We start from the raw sequence: 25789 nt of genomic DNA, 5'->3' as shown, positions 1-25789 counted from the left end.
CCTAGTATGGGTCTCCAACAATCACTCTCAAGCTCATGAATCACCTACGAATTTAATAAAAACTAAATCATGCATAATTAAACAATAACTCAATTTAGGCTACTTGACTAAGCAAAAAGGTTTCCATTACAGCACAAGCACGGCCCCTGTTCAATGAACAGCTGCATTGTCTCGCAATAAACAGCAGTGGAAATCCCGACACTTATTTAACTGCATGAAACGTAATAGTGAACCATCAAATAGCCCCCAGATCAGTCCCAACATTAAGCAATATAATCAAACAGTCTAAAAGTAAATTAAATCCCAAACCAAACCGAAAATGTTATGCTTTTGATAGCCTACCGGTATGCCGCTCCAAAAGAAACGCATGTCAAAACGCAGGTTAGAAATAAAAAAAAAGCCTGCCTCGAATACCAGCCTGCCCCAAATAAAGGTGCGGTGCTTTGCGCAGCCTAAGTAAATAAAAGACCCCAGCCATAATTTGAAGATTTATGGTAAGCAAGTAGCCTGGATTATTTTATGATGGTTGTTAGTAGACAAACTGAATACGAGATTGTGCAGTCTTACATGGCTGTGGTTAGTGACACTTCATTCACGAAAAACGTGATTCACACAGCTGCGTCAAATGTAAGTACAACTGCAGTTCGCTGTGGCGTTCCGTGTTCGAACTGGACGGAGCGTTCGACAGCAAGGGCTGTGATTGGCCGAGTTTTCAGTGTGTTGTTTGTCAGTGTTTTTAGCAGCCCCTGCAACATGCTAGTCCACTGTAGGCTATAAGCTTTGTACATAATGTCAAACATAGCTTTGGATTCAGTGGCAGGATTTCTTGAATGTACAGTGCCTGTCTCTCAGTAATGTTTTTAAAATGAGAGCTTCATCAGCTGGCAGTAGGCTACTTTGTCATGAGAAGTTCACTTGCTAACAGAACATAAATATGCTGCCCAGAGACCTTGTGAATAGTTCTACATTTTTTTACTACACTAACGAGGTTGAAATATAGCCTTTGCCTACAGCATCTCCTTAACAGTAATGTTAACAAAATGACAGCATTCATATGACAAAGGAAAACGAATTCGGTCACTCAAGGCTGTGCCACAGCAACCAGTGTACAGTCCTACCCAATAGGCCTACTCGAAGCAGCTAGCATTGTCTGACAGTCGAGTGGGTTAATGCACGTATTTCCAGAACTGGTCTGCAACTTTCAGGCAGTCCTGAGTTCGAATCCAGGCAGGAGTAATGATGTGACGTTTTTCTTTAGAAATATTTTTATTGAATCGAAGTATAGGTATAAGTATAAGTATATATACTCTTTTGAGTTGAAATTTGGTCTTTGCATTTAACCCAATCTGTGAATTAGTGAAACACACTCAGCACACAGTGAAAACACAGTGAGGTGAAGCACACACTAATCCCGGCGCAGTGAGCTGCCTGCAACAACAGCGGCGCTCGGGGAGCAGTGAGGGGTTAGGTGTCTTGCTCAAGGGCACTTCAGCCGTGCTTACTGGTCGGGGTTCTAACCGGCAACCCTCCGGTTACAAGTCCGAAGCGCTAACCAGTAGGCCACGGCTGCCCCAGAATAGCGTGATTGAGCTCAGAAAGTGCTAATGGAAACAGGATTAGCGCCGCCTCACCCCTGTTTGCACGTCTTTGGCGTGACCAGTGGTGGAATGTAACGAAGTACAAATACTTTGTTACTGTACTTTTTAAAATTTTCCACATATTTGTACTTTACTTAAGTAGAATCCATATAGTAGTGCATACTTTTGACTTTTACTTCGTTACATTTTGCAGCAATTATCTGTACTTCCACTCTGCTACATTTCTACAACACCATCGTTCCTTTTTATGTTACATTTTATGATCAGTTTTTTTTTTCTCTAACAAGGGGGCTGGGTTGCTACCAAAGATTCTAGAGCGCTACGTGCGCCACTTCTAAATCTTTGAAACATAGGCTTCTAGTGTAGACCAGGCAAAGCGTGAGCTTGTAGCCATCTGCATTCAGTGGGCTATATTCACCAGACCCATGGCTACACTGGACATGTAACTGTGTTCTGTGCCCTGAGCATATATGCTTGCCTTTCTCTGTCTATTATCTGCAGCATTAGGACCTCCTCTCCGATGAGATTGCTAGTCTGCAGAGCAGCGAAGTTAGTCGCTTCTGTCACACGTCTGATCATTTGCGGCACAAATGAATGGTAGACTATTATAGAACCGCTGGCCGAAAAAAACTAAACATTTTCCAGATAAGGAAATATTTCTTAATTGTGTGTGATCAAATAAAGAGGCATAACCTACAATTGGGGGGGTATGTGAGCGCTCATTCAATGTCTATGCCAGGGTTGTGCACAATTCAAATTGCAATTCTGCTCCCTGTTTGCTACCTCAATTGAAATGCAAGTGAAATTCAAGAATTGAATTGGAATTTAAGAGCCAGTTTCAATTCAATTCTGGAATTTTGCACAAGCCTGGTCTATGCGCGTCTGCGCAAGTGAAACTGAACCTTATCATAAAGACACATTTCTCAACAATGTTTCTGTTCAATCTGGACCAGCAGAATTGGCATTATGATCCACCGGACGTTTCCCTTGTCTACCCCGTTAAACTTTAGGCTCTTGTTTTTTGCTGAATGATATTTAACTCAGCAGATCACCCTAGATAACCAGAATTAGTCTCTAGAATTGTAAGTCAGAATGTAAACTGGGCCACGGATGGTAAGCACAATTGCATTAGCTTAAAACTATCTAGCCTAGTAACTTAAAACATAACTTAAAACTAGCTTAATTAAAATGCCACAGCCCATACTGATTTTTTTTAATTAGAAAATAGATATTAAGAGAATAATTCATTATGCAAATACTTTTACTTTTACTACTTAAAGTACATTTAAAAGCAGGTACTTTTTACTTTTACTTAAGTAGGGTTGTCATTGTGGTACTTTTACTTTTACTAAAGTAAATATGTCTCTGCTAGTACTCAGTACTTCCTCCACCACTGGGCATGACAGTGGGGAACCTGTTAATAATGCCCAACTATGTGCCCATTATTCACAGATGTGCATAATGTGATAGATGTATATCTTACCTGAAAGAGTGAGTTTAAGGACTTTGAACACGCTGAACTTGCCATTTGGGTCTTTATAGATGGAAAGAAGATTCACTGATGGTGAAACAGACTGCAGGAACACCACCACACACCCTGCCCATGGAGTCACACCCACAGTTGTCTATATACACAAGATTTAAAAAAAGAATCACTATAAAGGGTCATTCACACCAAGAACGATAACGATAACTATAACCATAACGATAAAAGCGCCCACACTGAACAACGATAAACAAAGTCTCTCCTTGTGTTAATGAATGTGACTGCTAAAATTTGATGGGTTCTGATTGGCTATTAGCTTTTTATCGTTCTCAAAATCGCTCTAAAAGTGATTCCCAACAATATCGTTCTTCATGCCGTTTTCGTTATAGTTTATGTGTGAACGTCGTCATTCATATTAACGAGAACGATATTTGTTTATTGTTATTGTTATCGTTCTTGATGTGAATGACCCTTAAGACCTTAATATGTTCAGCCAATCAACAATCATTATTTCTGCAACTGAACAACGAGTCAAACAAGATTTTGCAATGTACCTTTTCATCCATGCTGTCCATCATTTGGGCATCACCGTGTTCCAACTTTACACTGAATACTAGTTCCTGCACATAGAGTGGTCATTATGTCACAAACATACTGTATTGTAAAATCACCATCCTTATAATTTTATTATATTGGCTGCACAAATCATTTTCCTGTGTAATGCATTGTTAACCTAGTTTAGCATAATTAACTGGAAGTGGGTTAAATCAGTTAGCTTATAACTAAAAGTGAGCTATAAGCTAACTGGTGTAACCCACTTCCACTGAATTAAGCTAAGCTAGGTAGCAGTTAAGACTGGGTTTTTGTACACACAGAGAAAAGCAGGGTATGTATGTATCTAACTCTGGGGTAAAAGGCAAAAATAAACTTATTTACAAAAAGTTGATGTGTTCCTTTAAATCAGAAAGGGTCATCAAAATAAAATGGCCACTGTAATTCCAATATAGTATCTCAAGCAGACATTTTTTAGAGCTCAAACTATGTTTGTTCATTTTAGTAAATTGTGTGCTGGTTTTACTAAATTGTGCGCTCACAATGTTTCCCATACATTGACTAATCTGTGGCAAAACTAGGTCTACTAGTAGGTCTACTACTTAAATGAGATAAAATCCTTTCATTGAACTGCACCTTTCACACAAGCAGCCTTTCCTTGCCCGGCCCGCTCTCTCTCGTAACGGACCAGTGTTTCCCATAAATTGACTAATCTGTGGCGGGGCGCCACGAAATCGAAACCGGCTGCTACACATTGATGTTCTATGTTGTACTATTTAAATTAAAGATAAGATAAAATCCTTTCATTGAGCTGCGCTTTTTACGCACGCAGCTTTTCCTTGCCATGCCCCGCTCTCTCTTGTAAAGAGCCTGCTGCCCCTCTTCTGCATGTGCATTTAACAAAACATTCACGATTGTTGAAGGATTGTTGTTGCCACATAGAAGCATTGCATAGAGGACTGCGGGCTAAATTGCTATTAAATCCGCTTAGCATCGTGACAATGCTGCGCAAATTTGTTCAAAACTGCTGCAGTTAAGTTAGCTCTGCTAAGGTCTTATCCCAGCACAGTGCATTGAGGAGACTAAACTAAGTTAAGTTATGCAATCAAGCACTGACAAGCAGTATCTCAAAGCTAACATTAGAATACTGTTTGGATGTCGAGTTTAGCATGCTTACTTACAGCTGCTTGTCAATTTCGTTACTCATGCAGGGCTCATTTTATTGACTCTGACACTGAGTGTTTGCAAAATCCAGATGTGAAACGTGTTTTCCAAGACTCAAAAGTGCTTGTCCCAAGGAGAAGTACGAACCTTTATTTTAACTACGTAGAAAACGTTATGAATTGCATCCACACATCAGCAGCCTTTTAACGGTGTTACAATTGCAAGGGTTCCCTCATGAATGTCTGAAAGTGACAGGCACTCAATTAGACCTATACACTACCCCCCCCCCCCAAGTCATGCTACCGCCACAAATTCAATCAAATTCTGTGGGGAAAAATGCGGACCCGCCGCCCCTTCTCTGCATGTACATTTAAAAAAACATTAACAATTGTTGAAGACTTGTTGTTAGCACATAGAATCTTTGCATAGAAGACGACGGACTAATTTGCTATTAAATCCGCTTAGCATCGTGATGTTGCTGCGCAAGTTAACTCTGCTAATGTCTTTTCACAGCATAGTAAATTGGTAAAGTTATGCAATCAAGCCGTATCTCTAAGCTAACGACAGAATACTGTTTGGATGTCGAGCTTAGCATGCTTAGTGACATTTGCTTGTCAATTTCGACTAGGTTACTCGTGCAGGGCTCTATTAATTTGATTGACTCTTGCAAAATCCTGATGTAGATGGAAAAGTGTTTTCCAAGACTCAAAAGTGCTTGTCCCAAGAAGACAACCTTTACGAGCCTTTATTTTAACTAACATAGAAAAGATTATGAATTGCATCCACACCAGACCTGTAGCCTTTTAACTGTTAAAATGGCAAGGGTTCTTCCTGTGGTACATCAGACATATGGCTGTAAGCAGTCACAGCAAGTTTCATGTCTAGCAACCAAAGATTGGCTGAGATATAAGGTCACCTCCTGTTGAAGATTGGCCATTGTAAGTTTGTTGATGGGGATGGAGTTTGTTCAATATTTTAGAAATTAAACTGATAAGTCATACAAGTGTAGGCCTACTATTTCTACAAAAATAGACAAAACACTGTTTCAGTGAGTAAAGATTAATTTTGGATAAGAAGACACATTTCGCAGAAACATGAGAGTGTGCTATGGAGAGCAAAGAAAAACGTGAGCAATATAAATGCTTCCTTCATATCAAGTAGAAAGCTAAAGTAAAACTTGCATGCTAAGCCTGTATTCTTTAGGAAATTAATGACATTGATCCCTTTAGTTAGGCTTATGGGTATTGACGATGCCAAGCTTGTTCGTTGTTGCACTATTGGTGTTGCACTATCTTTTCAAATAAATGTACTATGAGTGAAATATATTGCCGTTGCTTTTAGTTCTTTGGGATTTAAGTTTTCCGTTTAAGGTGACAATTCTGCTTGTAGATTATTTATCCCTCTTTTAAATTGGAGCAAGCGTGAAGCTATTTCACTGGAGCGGGAGGATATTTTTAAGTGGAGCGGGGAGCGAAATTGAGCAGAGCGGCCTGATGTGAATTTGACCAGAGGAGCGGCCAAGTGAACAGCCACCTATATTCGGGATATTCGGGATATTCGCACCACTCAGCTCTGCTCACTAGCTCTGGAGTCTATATACCAAGTTAAGTTTCTATATGTGAAAGCATTGCTGAGATAGGAGCCTACTTCCTGTGATTAAAGCACCCCCTAGAGGTCAAAGGTCTCTAAATTTCTTGACCCTCCCCCTAAATGGGTCCTGATTTTTTGTATCGAGTTTGGTTTTGATACATGAAAGCCTTGCACTTCCTGTTTGGCGACTTTGCCGCCGTTTTCAGATATGGCTAGAAAAAGAATTGTGTTAGGCTTGGTCTGAAGATCACGATTGGTCCTGTCTCGAATTTTCTGACTCATTTTGAATCGCCTTTGACTACTTCAGAGTGGCTGCCTATGGGCATGCACAAACATGTCCTTAAAACAACCCTTAACGTCCGTTTTCAAAAATGTGCAACTCACCGAGTGGTTAGTGGTGTTCGTTGATGTTCCAAAACAAGTAGCGTAGCGAAATACATTTTCTGTTGTGTTTTACTTGCCATTTTGTAAAATCCCATTGATTTCTGTTGGAAGACTCATTGCATATTACTGCGCCACCGGAAACTGAAACGAGGGCTGTTTACATTTGGTTGTAGTCTTTCCACGAGACCTTCTTTTACTGTCTATGCTTCAGGCTCAAATATTGAGCGGAAGTTTATATGCGGTTGTGAGGTATCTGAAAAAATAGTTCCACAATAGCAAATAACACAGCTGGAAATCATACATTGCGCCAATATATTTGTTTTTAATAATCAACGAACACCACTAACCACTTGGTGAGTTGCACATTTTTTAAAACGAACGTTAATTGTTGTTTTAAGGACATGTTTGTACACGCCCATAGGCAGCCACTCTGAAGCAGTTCTCATTCAGTTCTCACAATTCAGTTTCAAAACGTGAAATTCAATTTCAGTCTACCGAGACAAAAAAAGCTGGTAGGTAAGGAAGAGCAATCAAGTGCAGAGCTATTGTGATCGCGTGACTAGTGCCGAGTGTGAAGCAAAGAGCATAGCACCCTCTTAGCGAGCTGTCTCCTGAACCCACTGATCTTTATACAGTAGATCAGTGCCTGAACCTCCTTACAGTGTCGGACAGAGAAAGAAGAGATGGAAGCGACTGGCACATCTGAAAACGTCCAAGTAAGTTGATATCATATGTCATGTCTGTTAACATTACTTTATATGTACGTGAATATGATGTACATTATATGCTAGCGCTGGCTAGCTAGCCAGCATAGTTTCATCGACTAAGTTAAAGTTTTTTCTAGGGATCGACCGATATATCGACCGGCGAATCGGCAATTCACGTGCAGACTGCCCCTCCCCCACTGAGCAGAGTGCCGGCCTGCTCTTCAAGACAACAGTAAACTTTAAGCTTTTAACTTTAAACTTTTAGTTAACTTTCAAAGCATCTTAACTGTTTGACTTTGCTGAAATATTGCAATACACTTTGAAGGTGGAAGCAAGTTTGTGGGTCCAAATGGAAAAAGCGAATGATAGCCTACTTTATTTAATGCTTAATGCCTCGTTTATAAAACTGCTTGCCATTGTATTTAGGGAGCTGCAAATAGCTAAGTTGTAGGCTATCTATATGCATGCGGTTACGGCTAGCTGTTAAGCTGTTACAAACACTGGTCATATGATTAAGTAATGCCAACGTTATTCTGTGGTATTTGTGGGAGTTTTCTTCAGCGACCACCTAGCTGAGTATTGGACGCGTGTGGTGTGTGTGTCTCCCTCCCTGAATGCCTCTTCTATAAAACTGCTTGCCATTGTATTTAGGGAGCTGCAAATAGCTAAGTTGTAGGCTCCCTATGCATGCGGTAGTGGTAGCTGTTACGAACACTGGTAAATCATATGATTAAGTAATGCCGACGTTGTTCCGAGATATTTGTGGGAGTTTTATTCAGCGACCACCTGGCTGAGTTTTGGACGTGTGTGGTGTGTGCGTCTCCCTCCCCCTCTCCCTTCGAGCGGGGCGGAGTTGCTATCGCAGTGATATCAGAGCTTCAATAATGAGAGACGTGTTCTATGTAGTTGAATATTAATTTGTGTTAACGTTTATCATGTACCAGACATACCGTGTATGCCTTACTTGTTTAAAGCCGTTTGCTAACGTTATCATTATCAATCCATTTCAACGGTGGTTCGTCAGCTACCAAACAGAAGTTTGTCTGTGCGTCTGGTCTGTCTCACTCAATGGGACACACGCATCACAGCGATATGAGAGTGCTGCGTTACCTGAAGGAGAGATTTTAAAACTTTGAGAGATATGTTTTTATAGCTTTTGATGTTGATGCCGTTTAGAACAGAAACATCTGACACCATGTTATTTTCCTCTGCTGATTTATGTTCTGTGGTTGACAAATCTGGCAGCTTTTTTTAGAAAAATATAGACATAGAAAATTTTAAACCATGCAGTCTTAAATTACAAATCAAGCACTTTATTTCAATAGCTACTTTTCAGGCTTATTGTTTTCTTAAATTATTTAAATGTGTTGACAAAGGACATTTTGTGATGACCTGAATTATGTCTTATAATATGTCAGCAAGCAATGCATCATCAAGGCTGTGTTGTAAGATGTTGATGAAAGCATTTTGCACAGTTAACCATATCCTGTGCACCCATCCATAAGTTCAACAAATGTTCCTTTTTTAAATTGAGACTTATAACATTTGTTATCATCATTTGTGTAATTATGTGTCATTTGTATGATGTAAATTGAGGGAGCAAAATAAAAGCAGTATCGGCTCCAAATATCGGCTCAAGAAAATCGGCAGCCTGTATCGGTCATCGGCTAAGGCTGATGGAAAAAAAGCGGTATCGGCACTAAATCGGTCGATCCCTAGTTTTTTCCATAGTTCAGAACCAGTTAGGCTACTATAACGTTACTCTTTGATAGAACAATATGATTGGTCATTGTCATATCATTTTTAGAACACGTTACAATCTCTGGTTAAACTGTATCATTCACGGAGCAAAACTGGATATGTCCCCCTAGTTAAGCTTTTTTCATCGTTGTGTTGTCTGTTAGCTGATGCTACGTGGGGCCATTTTTTGGGCAATAGCTAGCTTCTAATAGCTTTAAACTGAATATGTTTTATATCGATAATATGATCAAGACTCAAGAGACCCTAGTTTTACAGTATTTCTACAGGCTGATTTATGCTTCTTCATCGACTCCATGCAGAATTTGTAAAAGTTATTGAGAAATAGACACAGTATATTACAGTAACCTAACTAGTAATACTTTAACCGTGTGTTGTCTTGATACTTCTGTTTCAGTCATTTGTGTGTAGATTGCAAATTATGTGTTGTATGACGATAGAATATGGTTCTTAATTAACTCATTGTATTGACCAAGTCATGTGTGTGTGCAGAGAAGGTGTAATGATATATTATGATGTATACGATGTATGAATGTGTGTGAGAGAAACAACTGATTGTCTCTTAGGTGCACAGACTTGTCTCTGTATCCTGATTGCCTGATGCTTATGAGACCTCTTTGCGCAGAGATGAATAAACTATTAACGAGTTAGACTAGTAGACCTTTAAGCTAAACACTGATTGTTTGTTGGTTTTATTTTCATAGGTTGACAGGCCTCAATGAACAGTGGACAGTGAGATAGACTGAGGACAATGGACCTTTGGACTGGCACCGACCAGACATGGACACTGAAACTTGATTTCTCTTAATGAATATCTTTGCAAGCTGAAACGCATATTGTAAAACACTTTACACACTAATAAACATGTCCACTGTTGTTTTCTCTGGAATTTATTTGTTTGCCATTGGTGGTGATGGATTTCCAAATGTATGGGCAATCTAAATTTTACAGTTCATGTGTGTAATCAGCTGATATTAGATATGATGCAATTGCAAAATCATGTAGGTTTATCCTTTGCAACATAAGGAAGATCAGACCTTATCTGACAGGATTCCACACAACTTTTTGTTCAGGCCATGGTTATCTCCCTGGACTATTGTAATTTTCTATTAGCTGGCTTACCTGCTTGTGTAGTAAGATTGTTACAGCTGATTCAGAATGCTACAGCACGCCTGGTCTTTAATCAGCCAAAGAGGACATATGTAACTCCTCTCCTAGTTACTCTCCATTGGCTCCCTATAGTAGCCAGAATTAAATTTAAATCTCTCACTTTGGCCTATAGGACACTGACCGGATCTGCTCCTTCTTATTTTAATTCAATGATCAAGACGTACATCCCCAACTGCCCACTGCGGCCTTCTGAAGAGCGTCTGTTGTGTCGACCAGTCATAGGTCAAATTCAAGACTTTTCCTCATTGGTTCCATGTTGGTGGAATGAGTTGCCCAGTGCTCTCGTTTTGGGTCTTTTAACAGGGGTCTAAAGACATATCTATTCAACATGCACTTAGTTCATTAACACTTATGGTTTGTATAGTATTGTTTTATTTTCATTTGTTGATTAATTTGACATTGTTGTTTATTATTGATATTCTCCATAATGTAGTCTTACCATGCTATTGTTATTTTTATTATATTATTGACTGAATGTACATTATTGCTATTTTCCCTTTTTTTATCATTGTTTGTGTTTATTATTGCTATTCTCTTTATTATAGTCTGACCAACATCTTAATTTGTTCCCTGTTAAATTTTAAGTATTATATTGTTTTGTATTTGTATGTTGCTTTGGACAAAAGCGTAACCATAACCATATGTAATTGGAAGCAAGGTAGCCTACACATCAAAGTATTACAAGAGTGGCTTTAAACGTAAGAAAACAGTAATTGTCCTTTGTGGTCATTCAAACATGTAGATTTTTATTCCCATACTAGGTTGTTGCCTTTTCTATCCAGTAGGTGGCAGTCCAGGATAAGAAATAGAGCAGTAGTTGAGTAGGAAAAACGAAAACGAGAGAAAGTTATGCCCATGACATTTTAAAGAATGACAGGCTAGAAGTTTGCAATTTAGTAGCCTACTGCAATCTATGACTGCAATTGGTAGACCGTACATTGATGTTTGATGGCTAGCTGGGTAGTTCTGTATTTCAAGGACTGACAGGCTGGAAGTTTGAAATGTAATACAGTGTTTCCCATACAATAATCCCATACGACCGCCACAGATTAATATTCTATGTGATCTTAATATTCTATGTGATCTTATATTTAATTTAAATTAAATATAAGATCAAATCCTTGCGTTGCCATTGAGCTGCGCTTTTTACGCATGCAGCCTTTCCTTACCCCTCCCCGCTCTCTCTCGTAGCCTGCTGCCCCTCCTCTGCATGTGCATTTAACAAAATATTCACGATTGTTGAAGGATTGTTGTTGCCACATAGAAGCATTGCATAGAAGACGTCTGGCTAAATTGCTATTAAATCCGCTTAGCATCGTGACCATGCTGCGCAAATTTGTTCAAAACTGCTGCATTAAGTTAACTCTGCTAAGGTCTTATCACAACATAGTAGGCTACACTGAAGAGACTAAACTAAGTTAAGTTATGCAATCAAGCAGTATCTCAAAGCTAACGTTAGAATACTGTTTGGATGTCGAATTTAGCATACTTAGCCTACTTACAGCTGCTTGACAATTTCATTGAAGGGCTCATTTTATTGACTCTGACACTGAATGTTTACAAAATCCCGATGTAAATGGAAAAGTGTTTTATAAACATGTTTTATTTGTTTAAAATTACAAAAACGGTAGGTAAGTAGGCTACATCGATGTTTGATGGCTGGGTAGCCTAGGCTAGTTCTGTATTTCAAGGATTGACAAGCTAGAAGTTTTAAATAATACTGCAACAAATGTTTTATTTGTTTAAAATTACATAAACGGTAGCTAAGACAGTAGGCCTACAATCGGAATGTGTTTCATGAATCGTGCAGATCTAATAACCGTGCAAACAAGGTGCCCACACTATGCTATTTGCTTCGCGCTCGGCCTAGTCACGCTATCACAATAGCTCTGCACTTGATTGCTCTTCCTTAGCTACCAGCTGTTTTTGTCTCGGTAGACTGAAATTGAATTTCACGTTTTGAAACTGAATTGTGAAAACTGAATGTGAAAGTTCCAAGAGCGAAATTTTCAGTCAGGATAATTTATGTATCAGAGCAAATGAGTTCAATTTCAAAATATTATATTAAATTTCAAGTTGACTGGGATTGACAAATTCATATTCAAATTCATATTCAAATTTGGTTTAAGGTGCCACAAGTTTTACTCCATACCCAAATAGAATGTTTAAGCATTGTTTTTGTTTACCTTGTTGAAAGGGTCTATAAGTACTTCATTACCCACTAGGGCTGTTGGAACGAATTTCTAAAGTCGAATATTTAAAAAATCCATACTATTCGAATTTGGAAATTACTATTCGAATGTGGTGTTTTGGGGAGGTTTTTTTTTTTATGTGTTGGCTAACTTTAGCGAATATGTGAAAACTAAATGCTTTTGTCACGTCTAATGCACAATCTAAATATGGCAGAAGCAAAGCACCCACGGAGATCACCACTGTGGAACATTTTTGGATTTCCATCAGAAAATGGAAAAATAACAAAATAACAATAACAATCTGCAGAATATGTAGCAGCGAGCAGCCTGAGTGCACATCTGATAATGTTACACCCTGACAAGCTAGGTAGGTAAACAGTCCGAGGATGAGGAACCGTGCAGCTAAAGCAGGCAAGAATTAGGTTTTTGCGTCGCTCCTCTAGGTGATGTCCGGTGCTTTTGTCACTTCTCTGATAGGCATAATGGTTCATGGAATCGCGGGCCGATAGAAAAAAAGAAAGCAAACTTTTCCCCAATCAGGAAATACTTGCTAATTTGGCATCATCAAACAAAGAGCCATTCAATAAAGTGGTAGTGCTATGGGCGTTCATTCAGTGTGTGTGCTTGTCTTCCAAAAGAAATTGAAACCATTCAAGTTGCACAGATATCGTTGGTAGACTGAGCTTTTGTTCAATATAACAAGTCAACCAAGCGTTTATAGTGGCATTGGTAATGCATAAGCCCGTTTATACAGTGTATAGAGATGCATGGATGTATATTCAAATATAATTCAATTAAAATAATAATGAATGAAAATCTAATTGGGTTATGGAAGAAGATTGACAGCCCACAATCCTGAACAATCCCACAGTGATGCCGCTGATTGGTGGAAAGTCTGTTAGGGTAAGGTTTCCCAGCAAAATCACTGACCAAGATGGCGGAGTCTTTTACTGTCTATGGCTATAACACTAAAATCTTAATGTGATTAAAAACTTCTAGACGATCTAGATCAACATTGGTACTTGTATCAACAAGGATTGTGGTTTATATATCAGACAAACTTAGTCAGGGCCAATACACCATCAAATCGACCACTGTAAATGTTAGTTTAAACACTCAAACTTTTCAGGTAGCTGACATGCCAACCATTAGCATTTTCGACATTGTATATCATTGTAGGCCTAACCACGCAGCTAACGTTAGGCTACATGCTGCAACAGTATGAAATATATTATGTTTTAGTGACCTTGTTGTTTCTATGAACATGAATTGCCCATCCATGCCCCCGAGGCAACATTTCGCTGTTTCAAGGACAAGAGTGTCCTAAGGGGTGAAAACCACTTTAAATCAGGTCACATTATTGAGTGTAGTGAGTCCGAGAGTCAGCTTGTGGGTTTTGTAAGGACCAGCATGAGGGACAAGGCCTACAAAGTTGTGGTGAATTTTGCAGGGAGGTTGGTAATGCTAGTTAACATTATCAGTCATATCAATCATTAGCTTAGGCATACTTCTTCATGCATTTAATGAACATTTTGTGTAATAATTCACGGCAAGTTAATAAACTGAATATGATGGTCCAAGAGCAAACCATGCACCGGTCCATGTATCAGACTGACAGACTGAGCGGTGATGGCAGTCAGGTGCGAAGCACTGCACCATGTTGCTAACGTTAACCGCTTTCACACACACAATGATAAATTTAAAATTCGATACACAATACCTATACAAAACACAATTATTTACACGATTACTATTGCTATTAATGGCACACTATAAAAAAATCACTATTTGGATAAAAAGGTGCGCGTGGCTGTTGTCAGATTGGAAGTTGTTCAAATGGCTCTTTTTCGTGGTTGTGCCTTGGACTATATTATTCAATGAGGCGCGGAAATGAAATATGTACAGTCTTGTACAGTCTTGGACTTTTTTGGATTTTCTGTTAGTTTTTTCACTCGAAATGATATGTTGTATGCTTATGAGTTACGCCGTAGGTGGTTAGCCTAAGGCACGGTCTATAACTCTTTAGATACAGATTTTTCCAGACGTCGATGGGAGAAATGAATGAGAAACCAGTGGCGGTTGCTGCTCTTTGAAATAGGGGAAGCTCTGATAAAAATGGTCAATAAAATTAAATTAATATTATTTAATTAAGGTGCTATATTGTTCTTTGAGGGCAAATTATTTATTTTTTTTAGCCCAAAATCAAGAATAGATCAAACAGTATACGTTACAGTTCTGGGGCCATATTCACAAAGCCTTTTATCTTACCACTAGGAGTACTCCTAAATCGCACTAAAAGATTTTAGCTAGGAGTTTTTCTCTAGTTATTCACAAAGCCTTTCAGACCTACTCTGAGGAAACCTACCTAGGAAAAATGACAACTCCTAAACTAAGAGTGAGTCTTCGTTGCTTTGGATGACCTCATTACTCATGCACGAGCTTGACTGAAGTGACCACCTTGATTAGCTGATGATTATAACGCGGGAATGATCCCAAACACCTCCCTCACGATGATGAGTGACAGGTCTGAGAATGCGTGCGCTACACAAGTAGTGCGAAGGACGGAAGATGATGAATAACTGAATTAGGGCTGAAACGATTCATCGAGTTACTCGAATAACTCGATTACAAAAATTACTCGAGGCAAAAACCCTGCCTCGAAGTCTCGTTAAATTCCTATGACGCTCACTATACACGCAGGGATTTGATTGTACCACATGGACCGTTGTTCAGGAAGCACACCACTAGCGCGTGAATTCGTGATACATTCTGAATTTAGCTGGCGCGATGGCGGAGTCAAGATGTCCATAAATGGCAGAGAATGTCTAAAGTTTTCAAGTAAAGTTTTGGGATCTTTACATAGGCCTACTCAAAAAGGAAAAGAAGCATCTGAACCGAAAACATCCACTCCATGCTGTTTCACCAAGCGTCAATAAAGTAGGCTATCTAGCCTATCTGCGTAGCCTATGGCCTACAATGATGTTGGCTAATTTTAATCAAATACTGTATTTGTAGCGATGTCGTGATATACCGGTAATGTTTAGCTTTGATGTTTTTAAGTAGTACGCTTAAGAACCCCTTCTTATACACACATGCATGCACCCTCATCTTCCCTCACGCACCTCACGCGTGCGTGCACGCACGCACACACACGCACACACACGCACACACACACACACACACACACACACACACACACACACAAACTGAATAAAAAGGCCTAGCCTAAATGAATAAAGAGTAGGGCAAAACAAATAGCCTAGTAGCCTAATGAAACAGGGCCCAGTTCCCCGAAAGCATCTTAAGCCTAAGAGCATCGTAAAGTCCCTCTTACGAACGTCTTAAGATTTGCAGACTGTTTCCCAAAACCATCGTGAGCTTAAGAGCGTCGTGAAAACACTTTCGTAGATCTAATGAGTGCTCCAGAGTACTAGATTACCGGCTAAGAGCGTCTTAACAGTACTTCTCACTGAAGTCACCAACAGGACATACAGAGGAATTACAACTTAGAATACATAATCCATCTTACGTTCCCATTCTTTATTGTGTTTACCTGTGATGAATCAGATTTTAGCGTGCAAAATAGCCTACATTTAATGGTCATAATAATGTGATGAAAAGCGGACAAAAATGCAATTATGTTATGAAACGAGACGTTGCCAGAATAGTTTGACATTATCTTTACTAAGTGAATATTTTATTAGGCCTATGAGGTAAAAAGCAGAGAAAGCAACATGTGGTGTAGTCTGTAGCCTACTGCATCAAAATCTAAGCCTACACATTTCCTCTCTTTCTTACTTGACTTCTTTCTTATCTTCAAACGTGTTCTTAAGTGACACCGCGAAAAAATATTGCATGGTGCAACAATCTAATCTTAAAATAGGCCTAATTACAATTATTTATGTCTCTGTGTGGTATATAACCTACTTGGGATGCTTACATGCAGATGTCAAAGTGTTTCTGTTTTCGTATTGATGTGAATTAATGTGTAGATCCGAAGTTTAAATGGTAGACCTATAGCTGTGACGTGCAGTCACCTGACATCACCGTCAAATCAAAGGATATTTCAGAACTATTAACGTGGACAGCTCCCCTTAAGAGCATCTTAAGAGTAGTGCACGCGCGTTCACGCTATGAGCATGTTCGGGAAACAGTCGGAAAAACCAAACGAACGATCGTAAGATGAATCGTAGAAAACCCTCGTAAGAGCGTGTCTCCGTCGTTATCGGGAAACTGGGCCCAGGCCTACAGATTGATGCAGTATCTTTGCAACATTATTAAATTAATCTCTCACCATATGCCTACGTTTAGGCAAACGCAAATAGGAGAACATTTTAATTTGATTCACAATGAAACGTTACATTTAATATACATGTTAACAATGAGTAGTTTTGGTTGTTGTTGGTGGCGTTATTACATCCTTTTTATGCCTACAATACAAAATTGTTCCCTCGCGATTGGAAGCTCCTGTTGCCGCATAGGCTACGCATTTCAAAAGATCGCGACGTGAAATGCCACAAAAAGCTCTTAGTGAGTTAGGAGTCGTCTCGACTTCTTTTAAGTTGTCCCAGACTTAGGTGCTACTTTTAGGTCTAAAATGCTTCGTGAATTACTTTTAGTGAAAAAAATTCACTAAGTCCTAAAGTTAGGAGTGACACACCCATTATTTTAGGAGTTGCTCCTAAATTCGCCACTTAGGAGCTACTTTTAGCCGTAAAAATTCTTTGTGAATACGGCCCCTGAGACATTGCAGCTGGCTTGGCTATATTTTACTCAGTTCACTTTGGGGAGAGTTTAAATAGGCTATTTGGTAGCCTACTAGAGTTTTTCCTTAGTGACTATTCTGTATGTTCATCTGCCTTGCTGTTTGATTTTGAATCTCCCCTGGTGGGGGAAGACTATCAGATGGCTTTCAAAATTCAAATAAATATTAGCATTTAATGTAGCCAGGCAACGTTAGCGAGCTGTCTGGCTACAACATAGCCTAAATACACAACTGAAACAAAAGCAAGTCACAAACTCTGTAACTCCACATTATGGTTTTATTTACAGTAGGATATGTACAAACACAAATAGAAACCGACTGTATTGCTCTCAAATATATGAGAATTTGAGCTCCAACTTGCCTTGCCCCTTGACTTCACCTGCCAACACTAACGTTAACACATCCCTGAACTTGAAACCTGTCTTCCTGTCCGATCGTGACATTATGCTGTCAATCAAAAAGAGTCCAGCCACTATGATGGTTCCTCCAATCATCATACAGAAGCTCGGCGTCCGTTTTCTGCACTGAGCCCACTCTGTAGTGCCATTGAAAGTCCAGTGAAGCCGAGCGTCTATGGGGTTTTTGATGGATCGTGCCGTCACAGCGATGTATTAGGGGTGCGAAATCACAATAGATGACTGGCAAAACATTATTGCTGAACGAACTAGCCTATTTGGGAGAGTAGGGTAATGTAATGCAGTATTATTTGATGCAATTTTCCGTAATATTTTAGGACGCTGAGCTTCCCCTGTAGTCTTGCACGCTTGCACTCGTCTATTATTTGAACTCATTGGCAAAGTGAATCTAACTTCACCGTGGTGTCAGTCAACGACAAGTTAAACAGTTATACACAGTTAATTACTTTCACACTTACCCCAATAATGTTCAAATGACTGAATAAAAAAACGTTTACCCTTTAAAAGAGTTGTTGTGCTTCATATTTCCCTCTCGCCTAATCACCTTTATCTATCATTACCAATTTGCAAATGATGAATAACTACTCATTATGAGATGTATTTCGTAATATCTTTATTGTAATTATGTTTCCCAGTGTAATCTGTAATTTGTAATGTTTTGCAGGGATGTGCGCTGGTGCGCGTTCATGGATGATAGAAGGATGGTGCGTTGGTGCGTCACTGTTGATAATGCGCTCTTAAAATAACATGTCGCCATGGACTTCTGACCAGGTATCTCTTGGTCAGTGGTGTAATGCATTTTAGGTAGTGTTATATAGCGATTTTTTAGACAATGTGCCAGAGCACTCCCTAGGTTGTTAATTGCCGCATCCCATAGCGCATTGTTTAAAAACAAGAAGTGCAAAAAACGAAAATAAACTTTGCGCTGAGAAAATAACGAGTTTTCCGCCATGCGCCAGGTCGCAAGATATGGCCCTAAACATATCACCTAAACGTGTTTTTAGATGTTAATCACTCCTTTATTACACGGCTCTTCAGAGTGCTGCAGAATGCTCCATTCACTTGAATGGGCCTTCCCAACGTTCGGGCCTATGTTAAATCTATATAAATTACCATCACATAGTATATAATCACCGCTGTCAATGATCTAGGGCACATAGAAACAAACTTTAACTTGTTTTGTTTTTGTAAACTTTAAGTGATTGGTAATCATACCAGATGTGTTTTGTAGAGATGTTTAAAGTTTTATTTTTTACCCTAGATGTATACATTCACGTGATCTTCCCCATGTGCAAACAATATCATACTACGTAACGCCAATATTGGAAATGCAGCTAAATGATGAATATTTGGTTTTCCCTTAATCCTACTGAATTTGTAATTATGTATCGGCCGTTCTAATTGCCGATACAGATAGTATGTCAGGGCTCAAAATTAACTTTTTTCCCCAATGTCCCGCAGCTGTCCCGAATTCTACTTGGCACTGTCTCAAATTCAAGTTCTTGTTTTTCCCATTCTACATAATAAACAGCATAATAATCAGTTACTTGCATCACTTAATTAACTCGTTCTGGTCCACCATGTCAGTCTGAACAATTTATTAAATACCATTTTATTAACATTAATCATCTGCTGTTTCACACAACACTCATTTTCAGAGATTGCGTTTTTTGCTCTTTTTTGAGGTTGCACTAGACATTCTCATTGTCCATCGTTTTGACGGACAGGGTTGTAAAACATTCTGTCAATAATCTATTTTCACATGTCTTTAATTTCAATGTGTCATGGCCACAGATCTCAGTGAAAACAATAATTAGCATGGGAAATTACCACGAAGCTGTCAGATAGGCTACTCTCCTGCGTTCCCAATTAAATGAAGTTAAATCTGCTGCAACTATGTATCTCAATGTAACAAGCTTTGACAGTGTAAACGTTCTCTAAGAAGAGTGTAAAGCAGTTTGCAGTAGCCTAAAGTTAACCACAACGTTGTCTATTGCTGGAAAAAATAGCAAGCGGCCTATGATAACCTAATTAAATGCTCGGCAGGCAGGATTAAAGTGCGTGGCGGGCCGGATCTATGTTAAACTAATAAATGCTCGGCGGGCCGGATTAAAGTGCGTGGCGGGCCGCAGTTTGGACACTCCTAGCCTTAGAAATGCCACAGCGAAATGTCAAAAGCTAACTTAAATAACTGTTTTCATTGTTATAGGCTACCTTGCAACACTATCGTTTTGTCAAATCGCAGTTGCAGTTGGCTATTTAGCTCAGCATGATATTGGTGACGTTTGTCTGTCACTGACAGAAAACATGCAGCGTTTTAGTCAGAGAGGACTGTCATCTCGTTTTTTTCAGAACACCAGTGTAGCCTAACCTTAGGCATACACTATCAGTCAAAAATGTTCACAATGTCATGAAAACAAATGCCATTTGCCTGCTTGCTAGTTAGGTAAGTTAACCTCTATATTGGAAAGTGACCCATTAGGCCTACCGCCCGTGCCCTATTTTTGTGTCGGCCTATGAGTCACTTAATATTCATTTAACCAATACGGCGGATTCCTAAGGAAACGCAAGCACCCAGCCCATTTGGGTATCTTACTATACATGTATTTGTACCAAAAATAACATTGTAGCCTACAGTGATTTGAAGAGCAGTAGCCAAAACAGTGTTGTGAGGCTGCGTGTACCGCTTCTTTACAGATCAGCTGGCTAACGCTGCTTTTGCCAGCTGCCCATTACACCAGGTCAAATTTTGTATAATTTTATTCAGACGAGAAAGATACGTTTAGATTCCCATGTGAACAGTTTAGGAAAAAAGCATCTATTTTGAAATGTGCTTTGCCATTTTTTCTACTGTCCCAGAGTTGTCCCAGACATCATTCTATTGTGTCCCGGAAGCATTTTTTATGGTCCCCGGGACATCGGGACATCGTTAATTTCGAGCCCTGAGTATGTGCGTGCCTGTGTGTGTGTATATGTGTGCGTGCGTTTGTGTGTGTGCGTTTCTGTGTGTATGTGTGTGTGTGCATGTGTGTGTTTCTGTCTGTGTGTGTGTGTGTGTGTGTGTGTGTTTGTGTGTGTATGTGGATGTGTGTCTGTGCCTGTGGATGTGAGTGTGTGTGCATGTGTGTGTGTGTGGATGTGTGGATGTGTATGTCCGTGTGTTTGTTGATGTACGTATGTGTGTTTGTGAAAAAGAGTGCGTGTGAGACAATATCCTCTTCCAGCAACCCTTCGCTAAACACCACCATCTACAGGCCAATGAGTGTACAGTCACTAAATGTACACATAACTTTTTTTGGTAACACTTTATTTTAATGTGTCGCTGTTACAGTGTACCTACCTAATTAGGTACAGTGGTACAACCTGTGTAACAACATGTACTATCAGGTACCATCATTGTACTTGCATTATGTATTAGTGTTGCACGGTGTATCGATACTAAAAAGGTATCACGATGCCTTCATGCAAAAAACGATACGATTTCCGATGTTTTTAGAATCAATACTTTTTTTAAATAATAACGTTCTGTCTCTGTGTGAACTGCTGCTCTCACTGCTCCTTGCACGCATCTAGGCAAGTGGGCGTGTCCAGCAGGCAGCTCTGAGTGAGTGAGTGCGCAGGCAACGTCAACATAGTTCTTTGCCGACAGTCCTCGGCCTTGTGGATAAAACAAAAGGTGAAATCTGGAACTATTTCAGATACATCGCGAATATTGAAGGCAAGCCATCAGGTACACAGAGACCCGTTCGTAAAATAAGTCATTTAAAAGCAGTAGGCTACGCATGGAACTTGGCTAAACACCTCACAGACATATCCCAACATTTTTAAAGAGTTCAAAGAACGACAGGTTAACGAATGCTATAGAAAACACGACTACATGGTTAGTGCCAAGTTCTTCTCTTCTGTTTTAGTCTAGCCTAAGTGAAACAAGCATGGTTCTCTGGGATAAAGCGAACCTTCCTTCATCAATTAATTTTGACGAGACATAACAAGCTGTAATCATAGGGTGCTAACGTGATGAAAGCGCAATGTTCACGCCAGAATAACATTACCATAACTTGTAAACAATCTATTTCATGTTCGGTCAGTAGTACTGGTAATATTTGTCATGGCATGTTGACTGCAATTTGTTCAATAATTATTGCCCAGATGTAGGATAGGCTACCCGAAATGCGCTAATTAAAGCCCACAGCATATAATACCACCAAAGCGTATTGAGTCCTAATAATAATAGCGGCTTATTGTTACGTGGTAGCAAATCATGTTATGAAAGAAATAGACGTCGTATAAGAATGGCACAGATATATTGCAACAGGTAATGGTGTAGGCCTATCTGACAAAGACCTGAGTGGTGGTAACGTCGTACTTGAACACTGGGCGCAAAGAAGACTATCCTCACATTTTTCCCTTTGCAACTGTCAAAGAAATCCCATGAACACGGGAAGGCCTAAGGTAGCCTAGGCTATACTGTACATCAGATGGCCTAAAGATTAGGCCCCTCTACATAGCCTTCAGTGCAGTAGTTACAGCATGCAGTAATTTCAAAACTGACCTTGATCTAGCTTAGTTTGGCTATTTAAAGCTACTTTATTGCCAAAACACAACACACTGTAAATGAACTATAACAATCAATAAAGGACTTAATCACACAAAGTCCTACTATTTTACTGACTATAAAAAATAATAATTATGTAGGAAGTTTAGAATCCAGAATTGACCTGCACACTACAAAAGTGCACCGAATTCAACACAAATGACTCAATACACTTGGAGGAGGTATGAGTCCTTTTTTTTCAGATATCTTAGGATTTCGCCATAGTATCGTTTCAGTATCGAGCATCGTGATATTTATGGCTGGTATCGTATCGAAGTCATAATTTTGGTATCGTGACAACACTATTATGTATTTGTGGGTACCTACATATAGTTGTTACATTGTAATACTGAGTGCTTTTACAAAACTTTGCCAATTTGCCTAAATTTTCATCAGAGGCAAAGAGCTGATCTGAGACCTGCTGGATGGGCTAAATCTGGTCATGATAGATTTGATATACAAACCATTCTTAACTCCAGTCAAGGCCTCATTGTCTTCAGTGTACATGTAACAGCTGTGCTGCTACAACCTTGTTACTCTTTGATACAGTGGAATAAACCTATTAAGTGTACCAGTTAATTACTTACATGTACATATGACATTTATGTTGTGTCTTCAATGTCTTAGAACAGGTCTACTAATTCACAACTGTGTTGGTACAGTGGCATAAACCCATTAAAATCCCCGGGGACCAAACTAAATTTTTCCGTAAAAGTCTAGTGAGGCTACATACCCACCAAATTTCATGTGCCCTGGTGTTTCGGCGTCCCGGGTATCGTTGACCAAAAATTCAGGAAATAGATGACGGGGAAAAAAAAAAAACTTTGACAATCCCTATATGACCGCTTCGGTAGCGGCGGTCATAATTGACAGCTGTGATTGACAGGCGCTCAGAATGTGCTGGACTGAGCGCCGGTTGTATTTTGTCCGCTATGCGGTACGTCTACTGCGTGTTTTTTTCTTCATCATGATAAAACATAACTAATGAATACATGATAATTTTGGGAAGAATTTACACAATTAAATCTTGTTTTAACAATAGGAACATTTGTAACTCCGTTACCATGACTTATGAAACATGTTAAAACCAGTCAGTCGCAAAATCTTTGGTCATATTATAGGAAACAAGTGTAGAAACGTTTATTGTATATTTTTTTTTTAATTTTAATGTATATTTTGAGAACCACATGATTGATGTTGACTTTTATGGTAAGAAAGTGATGTTAATTTTTAAAGCACTTTCTGGCTTTAAAATCATATGAAGATTTAATTTCACAAGACCATTTTGCACTACTAAGTATATGTAGGCACATACACACACTGACATATTGTTCTTTAAATGTTGGTTCATTAATTGAGTAGCACCAACAAATGTGTGACCTGTTATCAAGTGATCTTCCCCACATCCAAGTGGTCTGTGAGGTAAGTTTGTGTGAAAGAATCTGAACTATACTTGAACAAAGCATTTGAAGTGTGCAAATAGGCGGTTTATGCACCCTAATATTTCTAACTAGTCCCAAGGGGAGGGGCTAGGACGTAAGAAAGAAAAAGAATGATTGACAAATACTAAATGAGACAGATATGCTCAAAACAAGTGTGAATGTATCTTAGCACCAATAATAATCTAAAATACCATTTGAAATTTGATGCAAAATACGTCAAATGCCACTGGGCTAGGCCTACGCTTTTGAACACCACACACACACACACACAGCTTGCCAATTGATAACTACCGGACTACCTGCGATGTTTTTTTTCTTCATCATGATAAAACATAACTAATGAATACATGATAATTTTGGGAAGAATTTACACAATTAAATCTTGTTTTAACAATAGGAACATTTGTAACTCCGTTACCATGACTTATGAAACATGTTAAAACCAGTCAGTCGCAAAATCTTTGGTCATATTATAGGAAACAAGTGTAGAAACGTTTATTGTATATTTTTTTTTTAATTTTAATGTATATTTTGAGAACCACATGATTGATGTTGACTTTTATGGTAAGAAAGTGATGTTAATTTTTAAAGCACTTTCTGGCTTTAAAATCATATGAAGATTTAATTTCACAAGACCATTTTGCACTACTAAGTATATGTAGGCACATACACACTGACATATTGTTCTTAAATGTTGGTTCATTAATTGAGTAGCACCAACAAATGTGTGACTCCGTTACCGCGTGATCTTCCCCACATCCAAGTGGTCTGTGAGGTAAGTTTGTGTGAAAGAATCTGAACTATACTTGAACAAAGTATTTGAAGTGTGCAAATAGGCGGTTTATGCACCCTAATATTTCTAACTAGTCCCAAGGGGGAGGGGCTAGGACGTAAGAAAGAAAAGAATGATTGACAAATACTAAATGAGACAGATATGCTCAAAACAAGTGTGAATGTATCTTAGCACCACACAATCTAAATACCATTTGAAATTTGATGCAAAATACGTCAAATGCCACTGGGCTAGGCCTACGCTTTTCAATTAGCTGAGGCAGAGATTGAACACCACACACACACACACACAGCTTGCCAATTGATAACTAGGGCCGGACAAGTTCCTGCGATGTTTTTCCTTCATGCTGACAATTGAAAATGCGATGTTGTTGACAACTGTATGTCACGCGTAGGTGTGTTGGAACGTGCTAAACCTGGGACATCACTACAAAGGAACGACATTAGTTAGGCTATATTGCAGTAGGCTACAGGCGGAAAAAGTTAAATGTAATCCATAGATTGTCATGAAGAGCGATCTTTTCGTCTTGGGCCCAGAAGTTTGTGCTCCAATAAATCATATCTAACAAATAATAGGCTACACGAATAGATCGCTGCATGGCATGACGAAGTCACTGCTGAACTACAGAATTCTAATTAACTTTAGCACTCGAAGTTAAGCATGTGACTGTCACAGCTGAGGCACACAGATATTAGCCTTAATACAAATGCACAAATACCTTAAAGTAAGCCCATCTCTTGAATGCTGGCTTCGTTCAATTTTAGGACAATAGTTTAACTAGGGGTTTAGCCAACTGCTCTTCTTTCAAGGAAGTCCTGTCTGAACTCAACAATGACGTCACTATTCCAAAGCGCCCTCATTGCCACATTCAAGACAACTCGGAGCATCCGACTTTAATGTCTGCGTTTGGAACGTCCGATCATCCATTCATTACCCACAAACAAGTAATGCATAGAGCTGGTAAGTCCCGCCCTTTCCGCTGGACCTCTAGATTGAAAAATCGTCAATGCAAGTGAATGTGAGAAAATAATTATTTTCTGGTCCCGTTTGAATTTTGCCATGAATGTGATCATATGTTGTCTGTGAATAAGTTGAGTTTGAGTCTATTTGATAGTGTATTGGCCCTGACTAAGTTCGTGTGATGTATAAACCCCAATCCTTGTTGAGACAAGTACCAA

General features: G+C 39.2%; 1 protein-coding gene across 1 annotated transcript in view; it reads right to left on the bottom strand.

Moving 5' to 3' along the window:
- The window catches only part of tradd (tnfrsf1a-associated via death domain), a 56249-nt gene extending 30796 nt beyond the window's left edge, over positions 1-25453 (bottom strand). The window contains exons 1-3 of the mRNA XM_048263489.1: positions 25330-25453; positions 3639-3704; positions 3082-3223 (exon numbers count right to left, since the gene is read on the bottom strand). Of these exons, the coding sequence (XP_048119446.1) occupies positions 3082-3223; positions 3639-3662 (166 nt within the window). The 5' untranslated portion in view covers positions 3663-3704; positions 25330-25453. The remainder of the gene's footprint in view (positions 1-3081; positions 3224-3638; positions 3705-25329) is intronic.
- Between the last annotated feature and the right edge of the window lie 336 nt (positions 25454-25789).

The sequence above is a fragment of the Alosa alosa genome, chromosome 14 (assembly GCF_017589495.1).
Source record: "Alosa alosa isolate M-15738 ecotype Scorff River chromosome 14, AALO_Geno_1.1, whole genome shotgun sequence".
NCBI classification, from domain to species: Eukaryota; Metazoa; Chordata; class Actinopteri; order Clupeiformes; family Clupeidae; genus Alosa; species Alosa alosa.
Note: the sequence above shows the minus strand (reverse complement) of the source record. Positions and strands in the feature narration are given on the sequence as shown.